General features: G+C 33.0%; 2 protein-coding genes across 4 annotated transcripts in view; one reads left to right on the top strand and one right to left on the bottom strand.

Moving 5' to 3' along the window:
• LOC126733623 (uncharacterized) overlaps positions 1-12594 on the top strand; it is a 43326-nt gene extending 30732 nt beyond the window's left edge. For all 3 annotated transcript variants that reach the window (XM_050437010.1, XM_050437012.1, XM_050437011.1), the window contains 4 exons: positions 10608-11156; positions 11218-11499; positions 11554-11921; positions 12149-12594. In XM_050437010.1, the coding sequence (XP_050292967.1) occupies positions 10608-11156; positions 11218-11499; positions 11554-11921; positions 12149-12355 (1406 nt within the window). In that variant the 3' untranslated portion in view covers positions 12356-12594. The remainder of the gene's footprint in view (positions 1-10607; positions 11157-11217; positions 11500-11553; positions 11922-12148) is intronic.
• LOC126733627 (calcium release-activated calcium channel protein 1-like) overlaps positions 1-26782 on the bottom strand; it is a 49967-nt gene that overhangs the window by 7098 nt on the left and 16087 nt on the right. The gene's annotated exons all lie outside the window — the stretch shown is intronic.

Here is a 26782-nt window from a genome sequence, read left to right as displayed (position 1 = left end):
AAAAAACCATCTTTAACATGATTCATAAAACACCCTGTAACTTAAAAACGATGCACTTTTGAACCATACTGTATATGGACTTTTTGTCTTATTTTTAGACAAAGATGCGGCTGGTAAAATATTGCGATGTAATTTCGGGACACTGTATTTTTTCCCTGGTGAAAATTGCTAAATAAAAGAATGCATTTCCATGTTCCATAAATTCAGTAATTGTTCGGTATTCCGGGAACATGTACAGGGTGGCCATTTTATTAAGGGCCTATACATTTTCTCAGAATCTACAGGGTGTGCAAAAAAAATCTTGCAGAAGTGTTTTCGTTTTAAACGAATTTTTAAATTATTTGAGTTTTATCAATACAGGTTGTTCAAAAAGTGCTGCATCGACTTTAACATCAACATTTTTTATGGGACAGCTCGTATATTTTTATATTTTTAGGTTCCTTGGGAGAAAGAAAGGTAGCTTTTATGAGAACTACCTATCCGAATGTTGTGTAGTTTAGATAGAAAATAACGTTTCGTATTTTTTTTAGCAAATTTATGTCCTCGGCATACAGTATTTGGTAATGCTGATAATTAAGACTTTTTAATAGAATTCTTAAGACTTTACCACGACTTAAGAAGACTACTTCCTATTCGACGGTGACCGGGTACTTTAAATTTATACAGGGTGTCTCAGGTAATAAGATATATTTTTAATTTGCAATACTTCTTAAATTAATTGAAATCTCTTTTAAAAATGTATATGCTTTGGCGCTCAGAGAGTATAGAAGAAAATTTCCGTTACGGCAAATTCCGGAAAAGAAGTTATTTGGCAAAATCTATGCAAAATTCAAGTAAAATTGTAGTTTACTCTCAAGACCTAAGAACAGACCCCGAACGTTCTACTAACAAAAGAGAAGCAGTTAGAAATTCTTCTACATTTCGAGGATATACCCGAAACCTCCACCAGGCAAGCCGCTTCGGAGTTAAATATCACAATAAAAGTGATTCAAGATTGTTTAAAAATTAATAACCGTGAATCATTTAAATTTTTACCTGTTCAACATTTAGAAGGAAGAGACTATGATGGAAGATTAAACTTTTGTGATAGGTTAATGAACCTGAATTTCGATGAAAATGTCTTTAATAAGATTATTTGGACTGATAAGTCAATTTTTTACAGATCAACACTAATTTTCAATAGGAAAAATGCGCATTACTAAAGTAAGTGTTAAAAATAAGAAAAAGGTTTTGGAAGTGAAAGGACAGGGAGAAGTAAAGGTGGAATTTATCGATCAAAAATTATAGGATCATTTTCTTGATGAAAATTTGGTTAATTTTCTTAATAATTTTCTTAATGAAAATTTGAATTCAAGAAGATATTTAGATATGATAAGGAATGAAATACCGCCGCTAATAGAAAATGAAATACCGGCCTACCAACGTGGTGAAATAATATGGCAACAAGATGGTGCTCCATATCACAGGAGCCATAATATAAATAACTTCCTAAACAAACAGTACAACCGTAGGATTGGGCAAAATGGAACAATCCTTTGGCCAGATCTTACTTCGTTATATTTCTTCCTGTGGGGAACATTAAAGGACACTGTATACAAACAAAGGCTTACTACGGTAATAGTCTAGACAAATTTCTGGAATATGTAGAATAGAATAGAGTGTTTTTTTACTAATTTGACCCCGCTGAATCCAAAAATGCCGGTTGCCAAAGCGAAATCGCAACCGGAAGTGAGATATGCAACATGGCTTCCGAAATGGCCTTAAAACCGTTTTTTTTGTCGCTAAAACGCCCTTGTTTGTGTCAAAGTGTTTTTTTAATATGTTTTCAGACATAAGGAATGCAAAAACACATAAACTAGGCATGTTGGTCAAATATATTTTCTTAAAACTACATCACAAGCGGTTAAAATTGCACTTTTTGGCTTTTAGCAAACTGTGCAAGTATACTAGGACTAATGTTAACATTTAAAAAAATAATTATTTGTGTAAAAAAAAACTGTTTTTATTTGTTTAAAAAATAAAGACTTAAGAAATATTTATTGTGTGTCTCCAGAGTTTATGCAAGAACGTTTACACACAACGTTTGAGGCAAGACACATTCGCCCTTCGGCAACTGCAATTTTTTGTATTGCAATGTCCTTTACAATGACAAACTATTATTTCCTCGCACTTCTTTGGAATGGGATCCAGAGTCATTAAAAGAGGGACAACTTGTTCCCTTTGCACAATCCAGCCACAGTCCTGTAGCCTAGGGAGTGACGGTTTGGGGATATGGGCGTTTTCCCAAACACACACCTGTTTTTAAAAATATAGTTTATTTTTATTTTTGTCAATTGTGTTTTTGGTACGCTTACCTGATAGTTGCATCTTTTGATATGCAGACGAAGTGCATCTGTTGTTGGAGGGAGGAATTCTTGTATATGCATTCTTTTACCTTATACAGTTTGACGACAAATTTCTTGTTGATGTTTTTAAGGACGTCCTCCTCCAGTGGCCACTGTCCAAGGCGTCCCAGAAGCTCGCAATTTGTCCCACAAAAAGCCTTCCATGCTCCAACTTTTGTAATAGACGCCAACTTCATTTTAGCAAAGTGGTAGATAGGAAGAAGCACAACGTCTGTATCTTTCGTCATCACAACAATTTCATCAGTAGTGCTGTAAACGGCATGAAGAACCATGCGCGTGTCAGCTTCTTCGTGTGATGATTTCAGGTAGTCAACATTTCGACTCGCATTTGTAGATTGGACATGTTCTTTCTCAGTAAAGCCCCCGGAGGTAACTACTTCAAGATCGTTAAAGTTATGCTTCAGAATTCTCTCGGACAAAAATCTGCATAAGTCAGCCTTGTTTTCGGATTAAAAAAAGAAGTAGTTCCAGTCCTTTGGCAACGGTACGTTACAGTCTGTAATATTTCTGCGCACAGGAGCACAACCTTTTGATCTTTTTTGTCTGGTTCCACCTTTAACTGATTGTGCACGGTATCTATCAAAGACTATGTGAACTTCTTTATATTTGTATCCATAATATAATATTCTTTTGATGAAGTAGGCAGCATATTCACCAACGGTTTCAACTTGACTTGGACGGACTTGACCAAGCCTTTGACGAACGAACTCTCGAACTAATTCTATGCCTCGTTGCTTTGAAGTCAAAAGGGCATTAGGTGATATTGAACTTACCCTTTAAAAGCACAATTCCCTGGTATTCACAAAAAAACACTACACCTAAGCGGATTCACAATAGTTTCATTTTAATTTCGATAACACAGCACAACAGTCACAACACATCCAGACGGTTTAATGCACACTAAAGGTATGCGAACAGACAGAAAGACCGCAGCTCGACGAGCGCGCAGTAATTTCACACGTTGCAGTGCTACCAACCTGCGATGGTGAAAACTAATAAGGTTTATAAATACATGTAGAAACGTTCTGGAGATACCTTGGTTCACAATAAATAAATGTACGATAGACAACACACACAAAAAATAAATACCAAAAAGAAGAGAAAAAATAAGAGGAAAAAACTTTTTTGTCGTTTTTTTTATTAAAAATATGTTTTTATGTGAACTAAGTTTATTCTGTATTTTTAAATTACTCATGTTGTGTCTGAAAACATAAAAAGACCCTTTGGTAGCGTTTCTACCTGGAACAAAGGAGATTTAGCTGAAAAATTCGGTTTTAAGGTCATTTCGGACGCAATCTTGAATATCTCACTTCCGGTTACGATTTCGTTTTGGCAACCGGCATTTTCGGATTCAGCGGGGTCAAATTAGTAAAAAAACACTCTTTGCCAAAAAGTAATACGAAATGCTTCTAAAACTTTAACAGGGGCCTTTTTTAATTTTTTTGACTAGACTATAAATGAAGTGCAAAGAAGTATTAGAGAGGCTGTAAACTACTTATTAAATTAAACATATTTTGTATCCAATGCTATAGAACATTTAGAAGTTGTTTATACTACATGCATTATTTAAAATGGAGAGCATATTGGAAACTTACTTAAGAATTTAGTTAGCGTTATGTTGCTGTTTTTTAAGGCTAAAATTTTTTACAATTATAATAAATTTAGTCACAGAAGTGGTTTAAATATTATTCTGTAGCTATGGACAAGCGCGGATATTAACTATTGTTATTTCACAGCCTACTACGGTGAAATACTAAAGTAGCAAAATTTGTTCAAAGAGCGTTATTATTGTAGAGAGTTAAAATGATATCACTACAATAAAATTATAAATATCTTCTTAAGTATTAGATTTTGGCATAGTACATATACCGGGTGACACGGGAAAAGGGAACACTTAATAACTCTTTTACTTTTTAAGATAAACAAATGAAAATTGGTATATCGATAGAATAGTTATAAGAGCATCTTTTGACATATAAATTTGACATATTATATGGATTTGATGAGACCGTGACTGGGTGTCCTTACCTTTGTTTTTGTTTTCGTTTGGTCTCTTAGAGAAAAATGGATGATACGTTTCTATCTTTTGACATATTCTGTTATTTTTGGTCACTTCCGGTTTACCAGGAAGTTTTTATTTTAAATGGGACGTTTGGTATATTATTACGTTTTTTGATAGAAAATAATATTCTGAGAACAATGATACTACATTTGCCACTTTGTTTTATACTCATAAAAAAAATATTTTTTTAAATTTTGAAATAGGGTTGAACCTTTTAATCAAGTAATCACGCCTATTTAAAATTTGCAAACTAATATTTTTGGCATTTACTTTATTTTTTCAAATAGCACATTACTATGAGCAGCCACTTTTGAAATGCAGTTTTTCAGAAATACAGTCAGTAAACATTTTAAATATTAGTAAACACTAAAATTCTTTCAAAAAACTGCGGAAAATTTATTTGAATGACATATAATAATTGCTCTTGACAAGATGTCATGTATTATGTCAATTGAAAAATAGTTCAAGAACGCGTCAAAACAAGCCTTCTATGCAATTTCTAGTAATTAAATGCGTTTGTTTATATAACTTAATTTTTTTCTTCTTATAGGCTTATTTATCAACCGATTTAAAAAATAATCATATCTAATTATTGGGAAAAAAATATATTCAATCTTATTTCAAAAGTAGTTGTTCCCAATAACCCTTACAGTACCGAGATAAAAAAAATTGAGTTTGGGGTTTATATTTATTTTGCGCCGATAAAGTTGGGTCAAAAGGTACGGAAAATTATTTTAAAAAATATTCGAAAGGGTTAAGGGAGGGATTTAGGGAGTACACAATTGTGTGTCTAGGGAGCCAACATTAGAAAAGCACAATTGTGAAACAAAATTTATTACTTTGTATGGAATGCAATAAAACAGTTTTTATCTTTGGTTAAACAAAGAAAAACATTACATTTTAGGCAACGCATTCTGGACCGACTTTTGCACCCTTCTAACCTGCATTTAACTGGGTTCTTCATTCCTTGGCCAGTGTTGTGCCAAAACCATCAAAGCGTTTGTTTGCACAGGGCAAACTGGAAGGCATTCTTCTCTTTTTTTTTCTTTCCTCCAATACACGCTTCTTAGTACCGGCAATAGATATTTCCCAAGATTAAGTCTAAATTCCAAAAGATCCATAATATCTTGGCTTTGAAGGTTTTGACTATAACAATCCCTTCGATACTCCATCCAGCTGTTTACTATTGGTAAGTCGAACAAATGTAGAATGGCTTTAAGAGTCCATTTCCGGGTTCGAAAGAAAGATCGACAGTATTCCATCATTTGGTCGCAAACATCTACACCACCCATGTTTTCGTTGTATGTTTTTTTTCTGTTTTATTCCATCTTTGCACCTCAGTTTCCGGCTGTCTTCCAAAAGCTGTGGATATCATTAAAACAGATTTATTATCTTTCCACTTTGTAATGCAAAGTTTATTATCGGTTCTAACAACTTCTGATTCTCCTCTATTTATTAAACTGTCTTTTTAAAAATCAAACCCTTTCACTCTGTTAGACAAAATTGTAGCAGTTGCATCTATATTCAAACTCGTCAATTTGTTCATCATAGCAATATTTGAAAAGTATCTGTCAAAATACAGGTAACTATTTTGAGGTAATGTTTCTGATAGACGCAATATTATTGAGGGTCCCAAGCCTAAATTCCTATCTTTTAGTGGGGTAGGATGTCGTAAGAACGAAATTCTTCAGTCCCACTGGTCTTGGTTTATTTTTAACAAATTGTCGAACTGGACATCTTCCCAAAAAAGGAATCATTCAATGTTCGTCAATAGAAAAAGCTGTCTTTTCTTTTCTTTCAATGGCTTTACATTTATTGCAAACCAAATCAATTACCGGCTGTATTCTCCACAATCGATTATTTTTTTGTTCCTCTTCTGATACGCTAAGATTGTCAACGCCATGTAAATTTACACGTATCATGTAAAACCTTTGTCGGGTCATGACCCCATCAATTAATGGGAATTTATATTTTCCATTCCAATACATATGTATCCTTGAAAGATGAATACATCCCATCAAAGCATTCATTCCGAAAAATTTCTTTATTTCTTGAGAGGTAAAGTTGTTTTCTTTTGCATTTTGTTGCAAGAAATACTGTGAAGTAAAATTTGCGGCTGACTCAAAAAAATCGTCATCCAAATATTTAGCAAAATATTCGTTTGGAGTTTTTACGATGGATGGAGTATAGTCCTCTTTTACAGGAAAATCCTTGTTTCTAAAGTTTCCATGGTTCCACTGGAGAGTCTGGAAATGTCTGAGAATCATCTTCTGAATCTGAAGAGCTATCAGCTCTATCTATTCATTTGGTGCTACAATTGGGATCTTTTCGTGAATTTCAAACTCATCTTCTTCATCCTCGGACTCTAAATCCGACCCAACTTCGTCTAGAAGTTGGAACAATGCCTCCTCGTCATCCCTTAGATGGTCCAAATCAATAATTTCCTTACTTCCTGTAACAAAGAATTAACTGTATCCAACTTAATTAAAACCAAACCACGTTAACTCCCGTGGCTCACAATTCTGATATACATAACAAAACCTATATTTTGAATCTCTAAAAACAATACACTTAATTGAAGTTAATTATACCTATTTAATATTAAGCACTTCTTTTTTCCCCTAAATTCTATAAATAAATAATAACTTACCTGCACGAGCCATTGTTGAAAATAATCTGAAACTTTTCTGGTTATGACAAAAATGCACTCCCAGCAAAATAAACGATTTGCGCGTGCACACCTATAAAATGCACTATTCACAATCATGTAATTATGTCGCACGGTTCTCTACCCAGATTAAACATTTTTTAATCCTTATAACACTAGTAAATAGGGAAGTCACAATTGTGACATCGGGTAGCGTAAGGGATAACGTGCTATTTAAAAAAATAAAATAAATGCCAGAATTACTGATTGGATATTTTAAATAGGCGTGTAAAAGATTTAAGTCATAAAATGCAATGAATGAAAGTATTTTTCCGTGATTACTTGATTAAAAAATAAAACTTTAACGCATTCATAGCACACTATTTTAAAATTGATTTTTTCTATAAGTATAAAACAAAAAGTAGCAAATGTAGTATCATTTTTCTCAGAATATTATTTTCGAAATACGTAATAATATACCAAGTGTCTGATTTAAAATAAGAAAGTTGCTGTTACTTCCGGTTAAACAGGAAGTGTCGCAAAATAGCTGGATATGTTAAAAGATGCTCTTATAATAATTCCATCAATATACCAAATTTTATTAGTTTATCTTGAAAATTAAAAAAGTTATTAAGTGTTCCTTTTTTCCTGTGTCATCCGGTATATCGAGGACAAGCTTTTTTGCTCTTTTTAAAAATACTATATAAAATACCGAGTATTCCATTAAAAAAAACTGAAATATTGCGAATTTAAAATTTAAAAGTATATTTTATTACCTGAGACATCCTGTATAAATTTAAAATACCCGTCGATCAATAGGAGGTAGTCTTCTTAAGTCGCGGTAGGAATTTTATTAAAAAGTCTCAATTAACAGCAATACCAAAACACTGTATGCCACTGTGTACATAAATTTACTAAAAAAAACACAAAACCCTAATTTCTGTCTAAAGCATACAAAATTAGGATAGATAGTTCTTGTGAAACATACTTTTATTTCTCCCAAGGAACGTAAAAATATATGGGGTGTCCCATTTAAAATTCTGCTGTTAAAGTCGGTACAGCACTTTTTGAACACCCTGTATGGATGAAACACTTCTGTAAGAATTTTTTTTGCACACCCTCTAGATTCTGATAAAAGGTATAGGCCCCTAATAAAATGGCCACCCAATTGGGATATCAGATTAGCATTTGGCTAAAATCAAAATCCTGAATAAGTTTTTGAATTTTTAATATATTGAAGTGTTTTTCTCCGTTCAACAGGTGTGAATTAAATACCCGTTTTTCCAAAAATAGTTAACTAATTGATTTACACACTTACACTACTAAACACGATCACTATACAGGGTGTCTCACGACGAATAGACGCGATCGATATCTTAGAAAATAATTTTTCAACAATTTTGAAAATTTGGCAACATGGCACAGTCGATGGGGACCACACAACTAAAATATTTTGACAGTTGTGACGTTTCCGGTTATTATATTTTGTATATGTCTTATACCTAAGTATAACCGTTTTTGACATATTTTTAATTTCATGTAAAAAATTATGTTTATAAGCCCTAACATAATTACCTATTAATCCCTTTTAGTAGCCTCTATTTATTGGTTAGTTTTGGTTTTATTTTAAAGGAAGGACCACTTTAAAAGACTATTTTAATATTTGGCTAAAAAAAAGATACAGGGAAGTCAAAAACTAGCATTAAAAATTAAAATGAAAAAAATCATTTTATAAAAATATTCAATTTAAATAATCTTCATGTGTATAATTTAATCGCCCCAGCATATTAGTTTTTAAAAAATTACGAAATTACAAGCAATACTGACCATTCTGTTATAATCCATTGTTTTACTAGCTACAACGCGCGGATTCCGACTATTTTTATTTAGTACAGCCCTGTTTACAAGGATTGATTTTGAGGGTTAAATTAGTCCAGGATTATCTCTAGGATCAAAATGTCAGTTGAAGTGAGTTTAGACAAAGAATATAGGACATAACCTCTAAATCTTCAAAAAGTATTATTGTTTAAAGATAATAAAAATAAACTAATAATTTCTTTTTTAAGGCTTAAGCTTGCCCTTTGTATTTTCTTCTTTATTTTTGTGTACAAAAATAAAAACCTCGTAAGCTAACATTCAATAAAATGTCAAACTTGTCATGTTGGTACTTCAAAATAGGTCCTAGGTGTTTACAACGAAAAAAAAACTAAAATTAATCGACCCTGTTTGGGAAGCATTAAATTCGCGTATTAAATTTTAGTGCGCTGCCGTTTACACCGAAAAAATAGTCCTCGTGACGCCATTTGATCCAAGTATTAAATATTTGGTACCCCCGTTGTAAACGTAGCTACTGCCGCTTCTAGCGGTTACTATGACAACCGTCATGGCCAACTAATCAAAAAATAATAAAAATAGGTGGTTTCCATTTAAATAAAATTGACTTTTAATGATTTTTTTAATTTTAATTTTTAATGCTAGTTTTTGACTTCCCTGTATCTTTTTTTTAGCCAAATATTAAAATAGTCTTTTAAGGTGGTCCTTCCTTTATAATAAAACCAAAACTAACCAATAAATAAAGGCTACTAAAAGGGAGTAATCGGTAATTATGTTAGGGCTTATAAACATAATTTTTCACATGAAAATAAAAATATGTCGAAAACGGTTACACTTAGGTATGACATTATACACAAAATGTACCCAGAATTTTACGAGAAAGCCAAAAATGTAAAAATATATAGGGTATTCCATTTAAAATAACGAAGTTGACACCTACTTCCGGTATAACCGGAAACGAAACAACTGTCAAAATATTTTAGTTGTGTGGCCCTCCATCGACTGTGCCATGTTGCCAAATTTTCAAAATTTTTGAAAAATTAGTTTTCGAGATATCAATCGTGTCTATTCGTCGTGAGACACCCTGTATATATTACGACTTACAATATATACGATTTACGATATATTGATGTCCGATTTAAATATGGTGCCCATATTCGGAGCTGAACTGAAATTCAACTGTCAACTGACTCCCAGTATCGACGCGGCTCCTTGTATACTCTGCTGACCTTCAATCCGGAATGACGGAAAATCAGCTGGTTTTTCGGCGTTTCCAAAATCGTTTAGTATTTTAGTCAACATTGACTGACATGGAAATATTTGCATTCCTTAATCAAATATGCATCCAGAGAAGTACCCATAAATCCAGTAAGTTTCCTAGAAGTGTTGAATCGAATTTGTGATATCAGTGGCATTCCTTGGAAAGTTAAAATAGTGAATAAGTTTTTTGAGTTTATTAAGAATTTTTATAACCAAACATAACATCTATCCAAAAAAATACACATAAATCTAATAATTTGCCTAATTGCCCAAATGGAAGTCCTTGGCCTACCACGACTAAGAAAGATCACTTTAGTTTTACCGTCCAGTCCATATAATACTATCAATACTTATATACAATTTTTTTTTTTTTTTACTAAAAAAATATATATAATTTCAGATTTTCCACCTGCCATGCCGAAAACATTAAAACCACTCGCAATAAGCAAATGTTTTTCGAACAACATCGAAGAAACGAACCAATCGATGCATATCGAAACATCTCCATACTTCCTCCATTCCAGTGAACTCAAGAAGTGCCATAAAACAGCTTCAACAAACGAAATCACCGAAGTGTCTTCGTACTTCCAAACTGATAAGCAACCAACCAGTTGTAACTGTTTCATCTACTCAAAGCAAAACCAAAAGGAAAGTGTGGATTCTCCATATTTTTATCTGGACTACTCGGGCAGTATAATCGAGACCAAAAGAAAAAAGGCAAAAAGAAAATTAGGGCCTCAATTAAAAGGATTTTCGGAATGTGATCAAGAAGAAGCCGCCATGCTCCAAATGGAAATGGAACTGACTGTGATGAAACTGGAAGGAAAACTTAGAGAATCTGAAGACTTAAGTGGGTTCAGTAACAATGATATTGCAAAATCAGCAACGATATGTAGCCATGCTAAGAATGTTATCAAGCAATTTACTAGGAAACAACTACCCTTTAAAGGTGAGGATGTAGTTTAAAACTGTAGCTACAAGTTATATTAATATATTATATATTTTTACAGGTTTTAGCGAAAAAGACCAAAACAAACCAATAAAGCATGTAACAACCATATTCTCTGCATGTGACAAAATTAAAAATCAAATTTATAAAACCATAGACAAAAGGGTGCTGGCCAATTACAAACTGGAGACTGAAAAGAAGCAAAAGGTCGTACGCTCCAGGTACTGGAGAGAGTGTACGGCTAGTTACCCCATTGTCAAATCCGAGCCTAACATGCTTATTGGTTGGAATCAGGAAATCAAAAAAGAAAAAATCAAAGATGATGAAGTTGATAGAGAACTAGGTAAGGGTTACTTTTCAACAACCGGTAAACATATCTCCAAGAACTCTTTTCCAGCAATAATATCTCAAATTCAGAAGCTCCACCAAGAGCTGGTGCAAATCAGAAAAAAGAAATACTCCTTCAGTGTGGACGACATCAAGCAGCAAAGCCCTTTCTGTCAAACGAAGCATGAACTCGTCATTCCACCCTTCGTACCCCCAAAATCTCCACATCATCTTCTGGAGGAAGATTTGTACCATAATCCGTGGGCTTTGCTGGTCGCCACGATATTCTTAAATAAAACATCCGGCAGGTCCGCTAGGCCCTACGTGTTCTGGTTTCTCGAAGAAAATCCCGATCCGTTTACGGTTATTAGCAAGAAAGTTGACGAGTTGGAAAGTTATTTTGGGGCTCTTGGTTTGCAAAGGACTAGAGCTATACAGGTAAGAAGGAAAACTTTTATTAAATTGGATCCAAACCATGTGAAAGTGTTTTTGATTTTTTGATTTTTTATTGATCATTCTAAAGGTGGTTATAAAAAATGAAGGAATCAATTTGATAAGTTCATATGTTAAATATATTAAAAATAATTAAATATTCCTCATTTTCCAACATTCATTTTAAATCTTGCTTGGTAAAATGGTTTTTACTAATTGCGGTGCTTTTCCAGGTTTGGAAAATGTCCCACGACTTCCTTTACAAAAATTGGACAAAAGCCAGAGAACTATTTGGTATCGGGAAATACGGAGACGAGGCCTTCAGGATGTTTTGCTTAGGGGATTTTACGTTTCAGCCCAGCGACCGATACCTGAAGATTTACAAGGCGTGGTACGAGATGCAAGATAAAGAGATGAGACTAAGAGAGATGAATAACTAATAATTTATGAAAATCTTTTCATTTGTGTATGTGTTGTTTTTAAGTAGCTGGCCTATTGCAGCGAATGAGTATTATTTATTTTAAGAATTTTATATTTTTTGGTTCTTATACAGTTCCTAAAAAACGGTTCCTATGTAAAAGTATGAGTGTTTTATTGCATGAGGATCTGTATTGGGTCTTTTAGTATTTATGTTTAAAAATACCGGAAATGGACACAATTATACAGTTTTTTTCATACACTGAAGGTGTTTCATTAAAAAAGTATCCCACATTTAAGAATATCCAATGAGTGAACTCGTTATTAAATTTATAAGCGTATCATTTCCTAATGATACATGCCATTTTTATTGCGAATACGTCGGTTCTCAGATTATTAAACCAATATGGTATTTATTAATTAACCGCAAAAGCATTCAATACAGTTCAAAGCTCGTCGTTTCCGGATTTTTATGTAACATGTACAGGGTGGCTGTCCATATATGATACGTTTTTTCCGTTCAAAAAGTGGTTTTTGACAATTGGGAATATATATTTTAATTCTGCTCTTTTGCCTCTATCTGTAATATTTACATAGTTTCGATGTAACCGGAAGTACCAGTTAAGGTCATCAATGACAGCGGTAGAAAAAATATAAAAATATTGTGCCTGCAACTTATTGTGCCGTTTTATGATTATTGGTGTAATTTCTTTATTTAATAGTAACCATAGTTTTATAATATTCATTCTACAGGATAATTATAATGAATTATTGGAAAATATTAATTACTGCTACTACAATCTTGACTGCACAATGGATTTTGTAATCTATGTGTGCATAACGTGAAAATTATTATATATAGGGTTGGGTGGTTGGATTTTCTAGGTATATTTCATCTTTAGCTTCATCAAAAAAATTCAAAACGCAAAATATTAGATTTACAACACCAATGTCAAGTCAACAGTGGTATTTTATTTTTAAGTCGTTTTAATTTCAACTTTTTTGAGAGAAACACAATATTGTAGCCATAAAAATTATAGGTAAACTGTCATTTGTCACCTGTCATACCAGATTCAACTTAATTATTAACAAAAACACTTAACTGATTTATGTGATATATTCCTTAAAATATCACTAAAAAGATGTATTCATATAACATGGATTCTTAAGCTTAAAATTAATAAAATCGTTATTTCTTACGCCTTCACCGTCAAGTGAGAAGTAAAAGTGACAGTAAGTGTCAACATAAAAAAGAAAAGATCATTCAAATTGTTCCTTGTAGAAATCAAAACTGTAATTTTCACCCAAATCGAGTTGTTTCAATATCTAACTGTGCTTTTTGTAGTCGCGATCCAGAGTGCCAAAAATTTTTCCATTTTCAGATATTAAAGCCAAGCGCACTAAGGTATCAACAAAATAGAATGTCTTAAAGCCTTGGAGTCAAAATTAAAAGCAGCTTTTTTGGTACCATCTCTGTTTGATAGTCTTTACTAAAATGTAGAGAATCTCCTGCAAGAAATCTGTAATAATGTCACACTGACAAAAGTAACAGTTCCTGATTAAGTCGAAATACTCGATAATAATGAATATGATAAAGTCTAATTTTGGTTATTGTCAATGTGTCAGCTGTCACAGTTGATTTGAATTCCTTGATTTAAATTATTAAGAAATAAATAAATCGTCCAAGTAAATAAAATCCTGTATATTTTTTGGAACATTTGTCGCATAATTTTAGCTACTATTTACTATTTTGTTCGCGCCACTTCCGATGCCTGCAGCTCGGTAGAGGTAAATTTATCTTGATCTGAGTTATTCGGTGTTTTAGGAAAAAAGTCTTATTTTAATTTTATGGTTGTAGATATAGGTGTATATAGGTTTTCTGATAGACCCGTCATACCTCACCAAGAGTTACCAAAAATCCTTGGCCTTGGAAAAACCAATGAGGCGTTTTGGTCTGATAAATTTGACGTCTATGGGTAAACAGTAAATATTGCCCAATTATTTGAAACCAGCGGGCGACTCCCGACGACAACGGCACTCTGAATTTTTTCGGTCTCCAGTTAAGCCGTCACTAGCCAGATTTCGCGTTTCTTTAGGAACAGGAATTGTCTGGTGAGACAGACAGAGGGCCCTGCTATATTATGCCTTAGCCTGTCCCATGCCGGATACTTCCGTGCAACTCTTCAGTGACGCATAGGCTACGTATGTGGCTATACATTTCAGTAAAATTGGAACTAAACTTCTTGGCCGTAATAGCCGTAATGGCGGCTCTGTTGTCCGAGCAGTTTGCGATGGCTGTACTGCGGTGTCCGTAATTTAAAATTCTTATATTGGGATACTTCATCTTTGAAAATAGTGTGGCCGATATTTTGGAGCCGAGTGTGTACCAGATGATCCCCCTGTATACTACTGCAGGCCTATTAGACTTCTGCCACTTCTCTAAGCCTGCCATATTGGTCACGAAACATATATCATTTATAATTCGATTATCAAAATAATGGGTAGCATCCGATTTTTTTAAGAAACAGCAACAACGTAATGATCAAGGAATAAAAAATATAAAAAACTGTTATATGCCTTGCAATTTGCAATATTGCAAATACACGCCCTAGAATTAAAATCAATATGAGTGGTTCTTAATTCGATTATTCCCACGACTTATAGTTACCGAAAGAAGAGGACAATCTGCGACCAGGATATGTACTTTGTGTACATCGCTATCCCAGAGATATTCCCCCCAAATATTTATATTCATTCCGTAACACTAACTATACTATATTTTAAAACTCAATATTTAAGCTATATTGTAGGAGATGTAGTGATATATTTTTCAAGATATTTGCCACAAAATAATCTTTGAAGCTTTTAAAAAAAATTAAGCTTATTTTAGACTTAAAGTGACTTACGTGAGATTTAAAGTCAACACTTGTCTGATATTGTCTCAGTCGATGTGTTCACTTAAAATTGTACCATAATGACAAATTATTGAGATAATGTCCATATAATTTAGTATATTTGAGTCATTTATAATATTAATACGAATTCCTCGAAGTTAGTTATAGTTCAGATAAGCGTTAAATATCTATTTTCAAATTGCCAATGATGAGCTCCACTCTGTTCATAAAAAATCACTAATTAAAAGCACCTGCTTGTTGCACTAGTTCTGAATCTAAGAACATTGAAAGGCTAGAATTAGCATGACCGTGGCACTATAGGCAGTTTGTTTGCTTGCAACAACTCTGATGCAATGATGCCAAAGGTTTATGTAAAAATAGCAAAAAAATACTTATAAAAATATAATAAATAAAAATTTGTCCCTTATTTTGGCAGGCACAAAATAATATTACTGTTCCTCTTTAATAAAATATGAAGCCAATATTCAAAGTTACATTAATGCAGATAACATCACTTCATTAGAATAAGAGTACAGATCTAATAAAAAGTATTTTGATTGAAATTAAATATTTTATAGTTATTATAGATTTCTTAATAAGTTTTTATTTATGGTTATTTTGATGATCCCCTATTTTACGTTTATAACGGTTCTCCCTTCATATGATGTTATGATAGTATCGGTATTTGCTTGTGAAAGGATCAGCTTGAGTCGCCTTTTTCCAATGGTACGGCACAAGTTTTTACTCTCGTAACAAAAAAACACTGAAATGATACCCTTTTCCTTTTTTTAACCAAAGACTGAAGAAAAAAACACAGAACTTCACAAATGCCGAATGTAAACACAAAGTCGTTTGAGGCGATAACATTCGCAAGATGACGTCAGCAGCTGCTTGCAGTCTTGCCATTCCAAATTTTTTAGAACCGGTTTTAGGAATAAGAATGTTTATAACTTTTTTTGCTTTGAAGATGTTATTTTTGCACTTAAAAATAACATCTTCCAAAATCTAATACCAATAAGTTAAATTAACATTATTACATGTGTTCATTTATAGCTGAAAATTTCCTCTTTTGAAAATGTGTGTAAACTTGACAATGGAGAATCGGTGAATATGTTTGTAAACAAAACACCTCTCTTGACCCTGAGCACATGCTGAAATGAAACAAAGATATTGTTTACTAATTCTAGTTTGTCCATGTTCTAAGTTTTTTCTTAAAAGTCATACAAATGATAAACATGAACTACTTGCGCTATCCGAAAAGAGACTTCAAAAATATAAAACATAACACCTTTATACTTAACTGCCTCAGTCATTCCCCTCAGAGGGCCAGAATGCTAAAGTTCTCAATTAACCCTATCAAAGACGTGAGAGAAGTCCAAATATATTGAAACGACTTAAAGGCCTTCTTCTTCGTCGTTCCAAATATTGGCGATCATCCTGTATATGATGACTTTGTCCTTGCTGCTTTAAATAGTTCCCTAGTAGTTTTTGAGAAACACGATTTAAAGCCATGATATTTTCCTTCCTCCTTGTGATCTTCTGCCGTAAACTTTCACTTAGGAGAACGGATTTTAAAAGGTGATATTTGCTTTCGGTCCTCAGAATAGTCTGAGGAACTCAAGCTTTTTTCTCTTTATCATATTCATTACTTCCAAGTCCTTCTTTATTATTTCCTCAATCTCTTGTTGTTCGTTCTGTCTACCCATGATATTCTCAACATTCCGTATAAAGCCACATTTCAAAGACTTCGAGTCATCTTTGTATGGCTTCGGTTAATGCCAATGACTCTATCCTATAGAAAAGAATCGATAAAATATATCGGAGTAGTCTGATAGTCTGACTGTTTCAGTTTTATGCAAATTTTAATTTAAGTGAATCTTTGAGTACTTGTATTTAAAAAAAGACAGTGGATCAAATGGACATCAGAATCTCTTAATAAATGTTTCTTTTTAGTTTGAATTTCTAGCCTAACCTGAAATAGAAATCCCCCAAAAAGAGTCAAGATGTTTATTAGTGAGCCTAAATATTTACTAATTTCCCTAAAAAACTTAAGTTTTTTAACCTTTTCAGAAGATAATTTTGAACAAGTACTGTAATATTGTATTGTAATATTGTAATGAGATGTGGCTAAACGATAGTATTTCCGATTCAGAACTTTTCTCACAGTGTGCAGGTGCGATAGAAAGTACGTAGAAAGATGCGACAATCGTGGAGGGGGTGTAATGCTCGCTATTAGGCAGAACTTTGCGGTCTCTAATTTAAAATTGTTGCTTCCTCAATCGATTTGTAATATAGTTGATATAATAGGAATAAAAATAGTGACAAACACCAGCTGCCTGTACACTATTCTCATATATATGCCACCAAAGTACGAATTATTATTTCAATATCTTTCGTCTTTATCAGGCTAAAGTAATATTTTTTGGTGATTTTAACTTACCTGAGACTATACGAGAAACTTAAATAGAAAAGTTGCTTTAACTAATAACGTTTTAGAATTTTTTGACTGGCAGCAGCAGCTGAATTCGATATATCATTTTTAAAAGCAGTTACTAGATTTCGTTATTTCGCCAACTCCTGAGTTTTGTTCCGTTGAAAGGTGCCATGATTTTTTGTTCAAAAAAAAAATGTTTTTCATCAATCGCTTCTTATTAAATTTAAAACCACTTTTAATAAACAATTTCACAATCATCTTAAAGTAGAAAATGTCTTCTATAATTTTCAAAGAGCTGATCGTAGAATACTATATACTAGTTTCCTGGAAATAAATGGGGATATGCTCTACTCTGTTAATAATGTCAATACAGCTGTCGAACTTTTTTGTCAGAAAAATTTTTTTTTAGTCTTATCTAGATAAATACGTTCCTAAAACCTCGAAAAGAAAGCGCACATATCCGCCATGGTTTACTCCACAAATATTTAGACTAATTAAGCAAAAACATAGAGCCTGGAAAAAATATAAGCGTTCTGCCAATCAACAGGACTTAAGTAATGTTCGCAACTTGTGCATACAAATAAAAGCAGACATTGATCACTCATATAAATCCTACTGCTCTAACCTTGAGCAAAATCGTTCAACACAACCAAACAACTTTTGGAAGTTGATTTTAAGTTCACAAAAAAACAGTTCTATGTCATGTAATATGTATGATCAAACTGGTTCTCTCCTAACTGACCCCCAAAAAATAGCAGCTCCTTTGCTCAAACTCATTTATAACTCAAACAACAGAAGCACATCCCAACAGAAGATAACTGAAATCAAGTATTCACATTGTGATACTATTAACATCATCTTTTACAGAAAATGAAGTACTAAGTGCTTTAAAATTAGTTAAGCCCAAAGTTGGTCCCGATAAAATACCTGCATTTCTTATATTTGACTGTGCGTATGATTTTTGTAAACCCGTAACAATATTGTTAAATCTTGTCCTCAGAACTGGAGAACTTCCTCTGCTCTGGAAAAAATCTAAAATTATACCTGTGCATAAAAAAAATGATAAAAATCTTATCGATAACTTTCGGCCAGTTATACTTGTTAACAACTTTTTTAAAGTTTTTGAGCAGGTCCTTCATTCAGAAAGTATAATTACTTTCCTATAAAACATCTTATAGATACTAGACAGCATGGCTTCATGAAGGGCAGATCCACTACCACTAATCTTATTACGATCACGAAATTTATATCAGAATCTATAAATGATAATTCTCAAGTTGATGTAGTCTATACAGATTTCTTGAAAGTCTTCTGACCAATTTGGGTCTTCATTTTGTTTAACTTCTCTTATCTCCTCTTATTTCACTAAACGTCCTCAACATGTTGAATGCTTTGGACACAGCTCACCTGAAATAGTCGCTCCTTCAGGCGTAACACAAGGTTCCATATGGGGACCTCTACTTTTCAACTCATTAATACCATTTCTAAGGACCTAGAAGTAAACAGCTTATTATACTGTGATGATAAAAAATTATACTGTAGAATTGATACTATTGAGAACTGCATTAAACTCCAAGCAGGCAACTTGCCTCTAAATGCCGTGTAGTCTCCTATTCCTTAAAAAAGAACTGTGTTAGTTACCAATAGAAAATGTATAAAGTGATACTACCAAAATCAACCCACTTCAAAGACTTGGGAGTCATTTTTGATAGCTCACTTTCATTTTGTTTTCATATCGAAGATATCATAAAAAGAAGAACTCTCCATTCTTTGAGAATATCTCTAGCATTAAACTCCTGTACTTTACCTATGTTGGTACTTTTACCTAATCTGGTCGCCACATTATCAAAACCATATTCAAGAGCTTGAAAATATACGGCGAAAATTTCTTAAATTACTTTGGTTTAAATGCGAAAGAGTGTACCCGGAAATCGGCTTCTCACATGATCGTTTGCTTGAAAGATTTCAGGTAAAATCTTTACAGGAAAGAAGGGTTTCGGCAGATTTACAGTACTTACATAAATTAATTAATGACGTAATTGACTCGCCAGAGATCTTGCAAGTTCTAAATTTACACACTCCTCGGCTATCAGCTCGCAGTTCTCAAACTTTTTACCTTTCAATACCTCGAACCAACATTATAAAATTTTCGCCTATACGTAACTTTACATAAAAACAAACAAAAAAGAGCTTTCAATACATACAACTCTTAACTCTTTTAACTGTAGCCTAGCCGAAATTAAAAGAATTCGCTTAGTCTAGATGATCTTGTTTTCTTCTTTTTAAATATTTATTAATAATTTATCATATCTGTAATATTAATTTTATTTTGATAAGATGATTTCATGTTTGTATACATCGTTTCCACTTTATTATTGGAGTTTCTCTGTTGAGTGATGTAAGTAAATAAATAAATATTTTTAACTCATCATCATATAATAAATAATATATTTTTAAGTCCATCATCTGCATATAGTTCAATAATTAGACCAAAAGCCAACTTTAAAATTATAGGCCCCTTAAGTATTTAAAATCCCTTAACCCAAATATTTTAATCAATAAACTAGAAGAATGCCTCCTATAATATTGCTCATAAAGAACTTGTGTGAAAATGTAATTGCAAGTAATTGTAAATTCATTGTTCATTATGAAATAAACTTATCCGATACTTGACTTTGTTATATATTAAGAAGTAGAAAATTATTTAACGAAATTAAGAGTTTTTATTTGCTTTGTTATCAATAACTTAAAAGACAGGTCATTGTTAATATATTAGACAATAATACCAAGAAAATTAAGGAAGCTTACTTTCTCTCAGATCACTGATATTTCTGAATATGCAAGTTGTATAAAAGTATTTAGTCTTGATATGTTATGTTTGTTATGAATACATATTGGTATTTATAAATTTAATCAACAGTTAAACAGTTGTTAGTGCTTTTTTTGTATTGGAATGCAATTTTGTCGCTTTGCTTGACACTGCATCTAAATTCAAAGTTATTTTCTGTGCTATACTAAAAACATTTGATTATTGGGATTAACCGGAATTAATTTGAAACTGGGTTTTTCTTACCTCCAATCTTATTCCTTATAGTTATTTAATAAATGATCATAAAACTACTGTAACAATATTGATCAGTATCGATAATAGTAATTAGGAATCCCACATTTTAACTTATGGGTTGCGTAAATGATTTGATCGTTATTACTTCCACGAATCTATCAACAAATACAATAGACAGATACGTATATTTTAAAGCACAATGTATTTGGGGTTTACCAGTTTATACTTGAAACGGCCTAAGAATAGTAAGTTTCCTGGAAAAACATTCTTTATTTATTTTATTATTTTTCGTAAAAAATTCCTAAAACAGTCATCGCCATACCTCAAGGATGTTTATAGTGTCAATAGTCGTGCCGCATTTCCTAAGAAAATTAGCACATATTTTTTTACTTAATTATTTACTTATCAGTAGAAACATACATTAAACCGCTTTCGTAATAAAAAAAAACACATTAATTATTGATTGTCTTTTGTATTTTTTATATTTTTTTGTTATCATGAATCGTTAAATTTTAATACCGCATGATTACTCGGGCACCCAAACCTCTTCTAAAATATCCGGGTCTCATAAAAAAAATATTTCTTCCGTGCAAAGTCCAACATTACAACCATTAGTCGAATCCGCATTAAAATTATATATTAATTTGAGTGATTACGCGGTTAACTGGAATAGACGGCGATGGTTCTTGATTGCAGTTCATTTTTTTTTTCATTTTTGATGGGTTTCGAAGAAATTAAACGAGTTTAGAGATTTTTTAGTTTAGAGTTTATAAGCTATTATGTTTATTTGAGAAAAAATCTTCTGTTGAAAAATCACTTTAATGATATTTTCACTCAAAAAAGAAGCAGTTTCTATGGAATAATTTCACATACAAACTATTTTTGTATGCCTAATACTTTCTTAGATAGATGCAAGCAGTTGTACCTACAAATACTAATAAAATATTTGATCCTATGTTGGAAATTGATAAATGATAAAAGTTCAATACTGATAGGAGGAAATCTCAATAGTTCCGGTACTTATCCAGGACTGAAAAATAGACATCAAATCTATACTTATATATGGAACCGCCGGGCTTTCGTTTCTAAAATACAGGGATTTTTTGTTAAACTTTTCTATTATTTAAAATAAAATCTAAATATTGGAGTAAAAATTGGTATGCGACGGGATGTTAAAATTACATAATTTTAAATTACATCTGATTTTTTAAAAATGATTTTTGTATGCATGTATTATAAAAAAATAGAAGTGTGCCTTGCCTGCCAGAACAACTGCTGGTTAGCATTGCCATCTTTCGTCCTGTTATTTAGCAATAACAACACGAGTTATAATAAATAAGATTAAATTTTGATTCTGTAAAATTCTGTCCATAACTTTTATTATCTTATTTAAGAAACATTAGATCTAACTACGTTACTATGTCTTCGAATTCAAGCAATCGCGGAGTACCACCGTCGTTTTTCAGATAAGAGGGTGCCAGATAGAAGAGTTTTTCAACATGTTTTCGCTATTGCTGGATAGGGTCAATTGGGGTAATTGTAGACACATCTAAAATAAGAAACACAACAACATTTAGATTTCAAATTTGGCGCGAAGCTCACTATTCGAGTCGTGCCAACGTCGGGCGAACTCGGTTTCCCTCGAAATTTAACTCCTGTTTGTGCTCTTCTTGCATTAGTTGGCTGATGCAATTTGATGTGTTTAGTAGTTTTATGTTGAATTTCGGCACTGAAGATTTCGAATGCAAATCATCGAGGTAAGTTAGATATTTCATTTGGACATTGTTTGTTATACTATTGTGTCTATTTTACACCTAAATGTCTAAAATAATTCAGTGTTTACATTTCCCCCTAATAAATTTGTTCTTGGGGGAAATGAATACACACTTTTGGGGTAATTGTAAACATAATAAAATTAGTGTCTCGCTGATAATTTATGTAGGTAAAATGAGTAATTTCTTTGTCTTGTTGCAGTGTAAAGATGCCTCGTACTTATGTAAGGAAAAAAGAAGCACCTTCTTATACAACTGAAGATGTTGTATAAGAAGTCCGTTGCAGATGTCCAAAATAAAAATAAAACGTATCGTCAAGCAGAAACGTTCTATGGTGTTCCCAGATCAGTTATTTACCAAAGGATAGGAGGAAGAAAGACTCCATTAAATGTGACAAAGGGTGGACGTTCCCAAGTTTTATCCTCAGATATCGAAAATGAAATAGTGAAATGTTTATTGGCACGTACTGCGATGGGTCTACCATGTGACAAAGCAGAACTTAGACAACTGGTTCGAGAGTATGTTAATGCAAAAGGTTTAAGAACATCATTTATAAATGGAGTACCGGGAGAAGACTGGTACTACTCATTCATGAGAAGACATCCTGAACTGTCTCTGAAGAAACCGGAATATTTGCAAAAACTGCGGAAGGAGCTAGAAAACCTGAGATCGTCTACAATTATTTTGATGACCTGAAAAGAATCATTGATGAAAATAATTTAGATGATAAAGGAAGCTTTATTTTTAATGGTGACGAGTCAGGTTTTAATAATGATCCCTATCGTATTAGGGCAATTGGAGAGAAAGGAAAGGCCCTGTGCCGGATATCTGGAGGCTCTGGAAAAGCACTTCCACCGCTCATCGGATTCAAGGAAGCTGGAGTTCAGGCTCGTTGGACTTCCAATAGCGCCTATCCAGGAACTCTATATGCGGCCTTCACTAATGGATGGATAGAGGAGCCGCAATTTTTCCAGTGTTTTACGACAGGGTTTATACCTCACATTAAAGATTTAAGAACTTCCCAAAACCTTCTAGATCAAGCAGTTCTACTGTTGTATGATGGTCACAGCAGTCATATGAGCGTCAGAATTATTGAAGAGACAATGCACAACAATATTATTTTGATAAAATTTCCAAGCCATCTTACGGATAAGCTTCAGCCTTTGGACAAGTGTATCTTCGGACCCTTAAAGGTGAACTGGAATAAACAATTGGTGAAGTTTGATAAGGAACAAATGGGACGAGGGTGTGGACGGCTAACTAAGGAAAAATTTACCGAATTACTTGGCATTACTTGGCAAGAGTCTATGATTTCTAGCAATATTATATCTGGATTTAAAAATACTGGCGTATACCCAGTTGATCGAAACAAATTCCCACAAAATGAATTTACACCAGAAGACTTGGCCAAATACGAAGCTGCCCTCAAAGCTCCGAAATCTGTAACATCCGATGCTATTATTATCCAACCAGTATCCTCTAAATCAACTGTTGTTGCAATTTCTGAACCAAACCCACTTCTACCCACGGTCGACGATCAAATGCCTTCAACTTCATCATGTTGCAGTCAACATCATTCATTGTCATCAGCTGAAAGCCGACAGCAGCCTTCTACATCGTCAACTGACTACCAAAAATTATTAGTGGCATCTACCCATAGTCCACAACCATCGACGTCATCGTCTATCAGTAAATCGATAGAAATTACTAACATTTTCTTGCCACTCAGCCGCCGTGAAGATATTGTTGAAGAGAATAGAAATGAGATAGAAATTGAGATTAAAGCAACAAAGATATGGAGAGGTATTAACAACCAACCAAGTCTTGGAAAGACTAAGAGAGGCAGAAGAGAAGAAGAAAAATAAAGGAAAAAAAAGGCTAATCTGAAAACGGACAACAAGAAGTTAGAGCCGAAATTGAAAAAAATGAGAAGTGAGCCAGTTGCAGAGTCTGAAAGTTCTGATGGAGAAATAAGTCTAGGTGATACTGATGATGAAATAGATTGGGCAGAACCGGAAAAACAAGATATAGAGCTTAAAACAGTCGAGAGTTCAGACTTGTCCACAGGGAAATTTATTCTTGTGCAGTTCAAAGGTGGAAAGAGAAAGACTACTCTTTTTAAATATGTGTGTTTAATTGAAGCTGTGGATGAAAAATTAACGGAAATCAAACTGACTGGTCTTAAATCCTGAGATGCATCAAAAATGCTTTTCAACATTGTTGAAACTGATGTCAGCTATATAACCTTGAATCAAATCATTGGTGTGCATCCCGATCCTGGCATTCAAATGAAGGGAGAGAGAATACTCTACAAGTTACCAGCAATAGTTCCTGTTTATGAGCAAAACTAATTTTTTATACCTATAATATTATTATAATTACCTACTTAGAATATATTTCTTTTATTAGCGTTGTCAAAAATAGTTTAGTTTTAGTTAAAATAAACAGAACTGTTGGAAAATATTAACTTTTATCTTGATTTTTTATTTATATTGCAAGCAAAACCTTTAAGGTCACATTATTTTGGGGTAAATGTAAACACGACTTATATCAAAAAATATTTCACTACACAGCGACTTTATATAGTTCGTTTATATTTGCCCCAGGTTTTTTTCTGGTAGAGTAAATGTGTCAAGAGATGCTTGTTTACAATTACCCCTAAAGAGTAGGGGCAAATGTAAACGGACAAGCATGTTGAATATATTTTTTAAATCTTAATGTGACTTATAATTACAGACAACCACTAGTAATTATCAAAGAAGATACTATGAGCTATGTGACTGCTAATTTACATATATAACATAATGCGTGATGTCCACAAAAATCGTTTAGCAAGTCAAAACATTAAATATCGTCCACAATTACCCCAATTGACCCTAATCTGGAATATTTACGAGCGTGAAAATTGTATTTGAAAATGAAGCGCAACCTGACGTTGAATTAAAAGAGGGTTCTTAGTGCCGAAATGGTTCAATCATAAGCACTACACAGTTTCCACATACTTATCAAGTTCTTCTTAATCTTCACATTAATGGTTTATGCCCATTTTATTTATAATGGATTTGTCATTTGCAGGTGTTTTCGAGGGTGATTTTGAGTTTAGAATGAAATTCTGTAATTGGATTAATGAAAACCGAAGGTTGTATAGGTATATTTTGTTCAATGATGAAGCACAGTTCACTCGTGATGTAAATGAGGTTTACAATGAACACGGGTGATCTTATGAAAACCCTCAAGCTATGGTAGAACATAATTTCCATGATAAATTTAGCATTATTAAGGAATTTTAAATGGTCATTTCATTGGCCCATTTATAGTCGATGGTAATCTTACAGAAGAAATTCTTAAAAATCTTAATGTAAGACGAATAATTTATTTGCAGCTTAATAGAGCTCCTGCACACTAACTTGTAAAAGATTTTGTAAACCGACATTTTCCAAACCGACGGATTGGTCGGTATAAGATTGGTCCACTATTTTCCGATTTATTGCAAAAATTAACATTAAAAACAAAGAAAATTATTGGTTGCACAAATTCGTTACAACACACTCAAAAAATAATAAGTAATACAGTTTATCTCTCAATAAACTAACAACAAAAAAGAATAATGACAATTAGTAGGAGAGCTAGTGAACCCTCCGACTAACGGTCTTCCTGTAAGGCTAGAACAAGGCTGTTCAGAAACGCCTGTCATTGTACACATTTATTTGAAAAGACCTTAGAACATTGAAAGGCCTTTCAATGTTCTAAGGAAGAGACTTACTCAAACACATACTTAAATTTCAACTTTACAGGAGAAAGTTTATTTCACCCCCTAAACTATGCACCTTTCAATTCACCTAGTAGATATTTTTGCTTACTAAAATCGCCTGTCAATTTTTTTCCATAATTATAAATAAACAAACTAAATTGTACTAAATTTTGAAGCTTACAGAAGTAAGTTTTTTTATCTTATTTATTTTACATTTTAAAAAATAAAAGGGCTAATGGCGTGCAGGGCTGATGCCTGCCAGGTCATTGTTGTTGGCCTTGGTGTACTATGACTCATCACTCCACAAATTTCTAGCCTTACAGGAAGACTGTTAGTCGGAGGGTTCACTAGCTCTTGGACTAAATGTAGGAGAGGTTCAATATGCTCGCCACGAGCGTCCTGGCAACTTCAATGCTTACAACAATCCTTAAATAGATATTTCTTCTGAAGTTACTCAACATCTCAGGAGTGACCGAAAGTGACATTAATCGCAATCGTTACTGGTCTTTTTAAGTCAGCTAAGTCGAGGGGTTTA

This window comes from Anthonomus grandis, chromosome 2 (assembly GCF_022605725.1).
Source record: "Anthonomus grandis grandis chromosome 2, icAntGran1.3, whole genome shotgun sequence".
In the NCBI taxonomy this organism is placed as follows: Eukaryota; Metazoa; Arthropoda; class Insecta; order Coleoptera; family Curculionidae; genus Anthonomus; species Anthonomus grandis.
The sequence above is the reverse complement of the archived record's forward strand: the minus strand, read 5'-3'. Positions and strand labels throughout refer to the sequence as shown.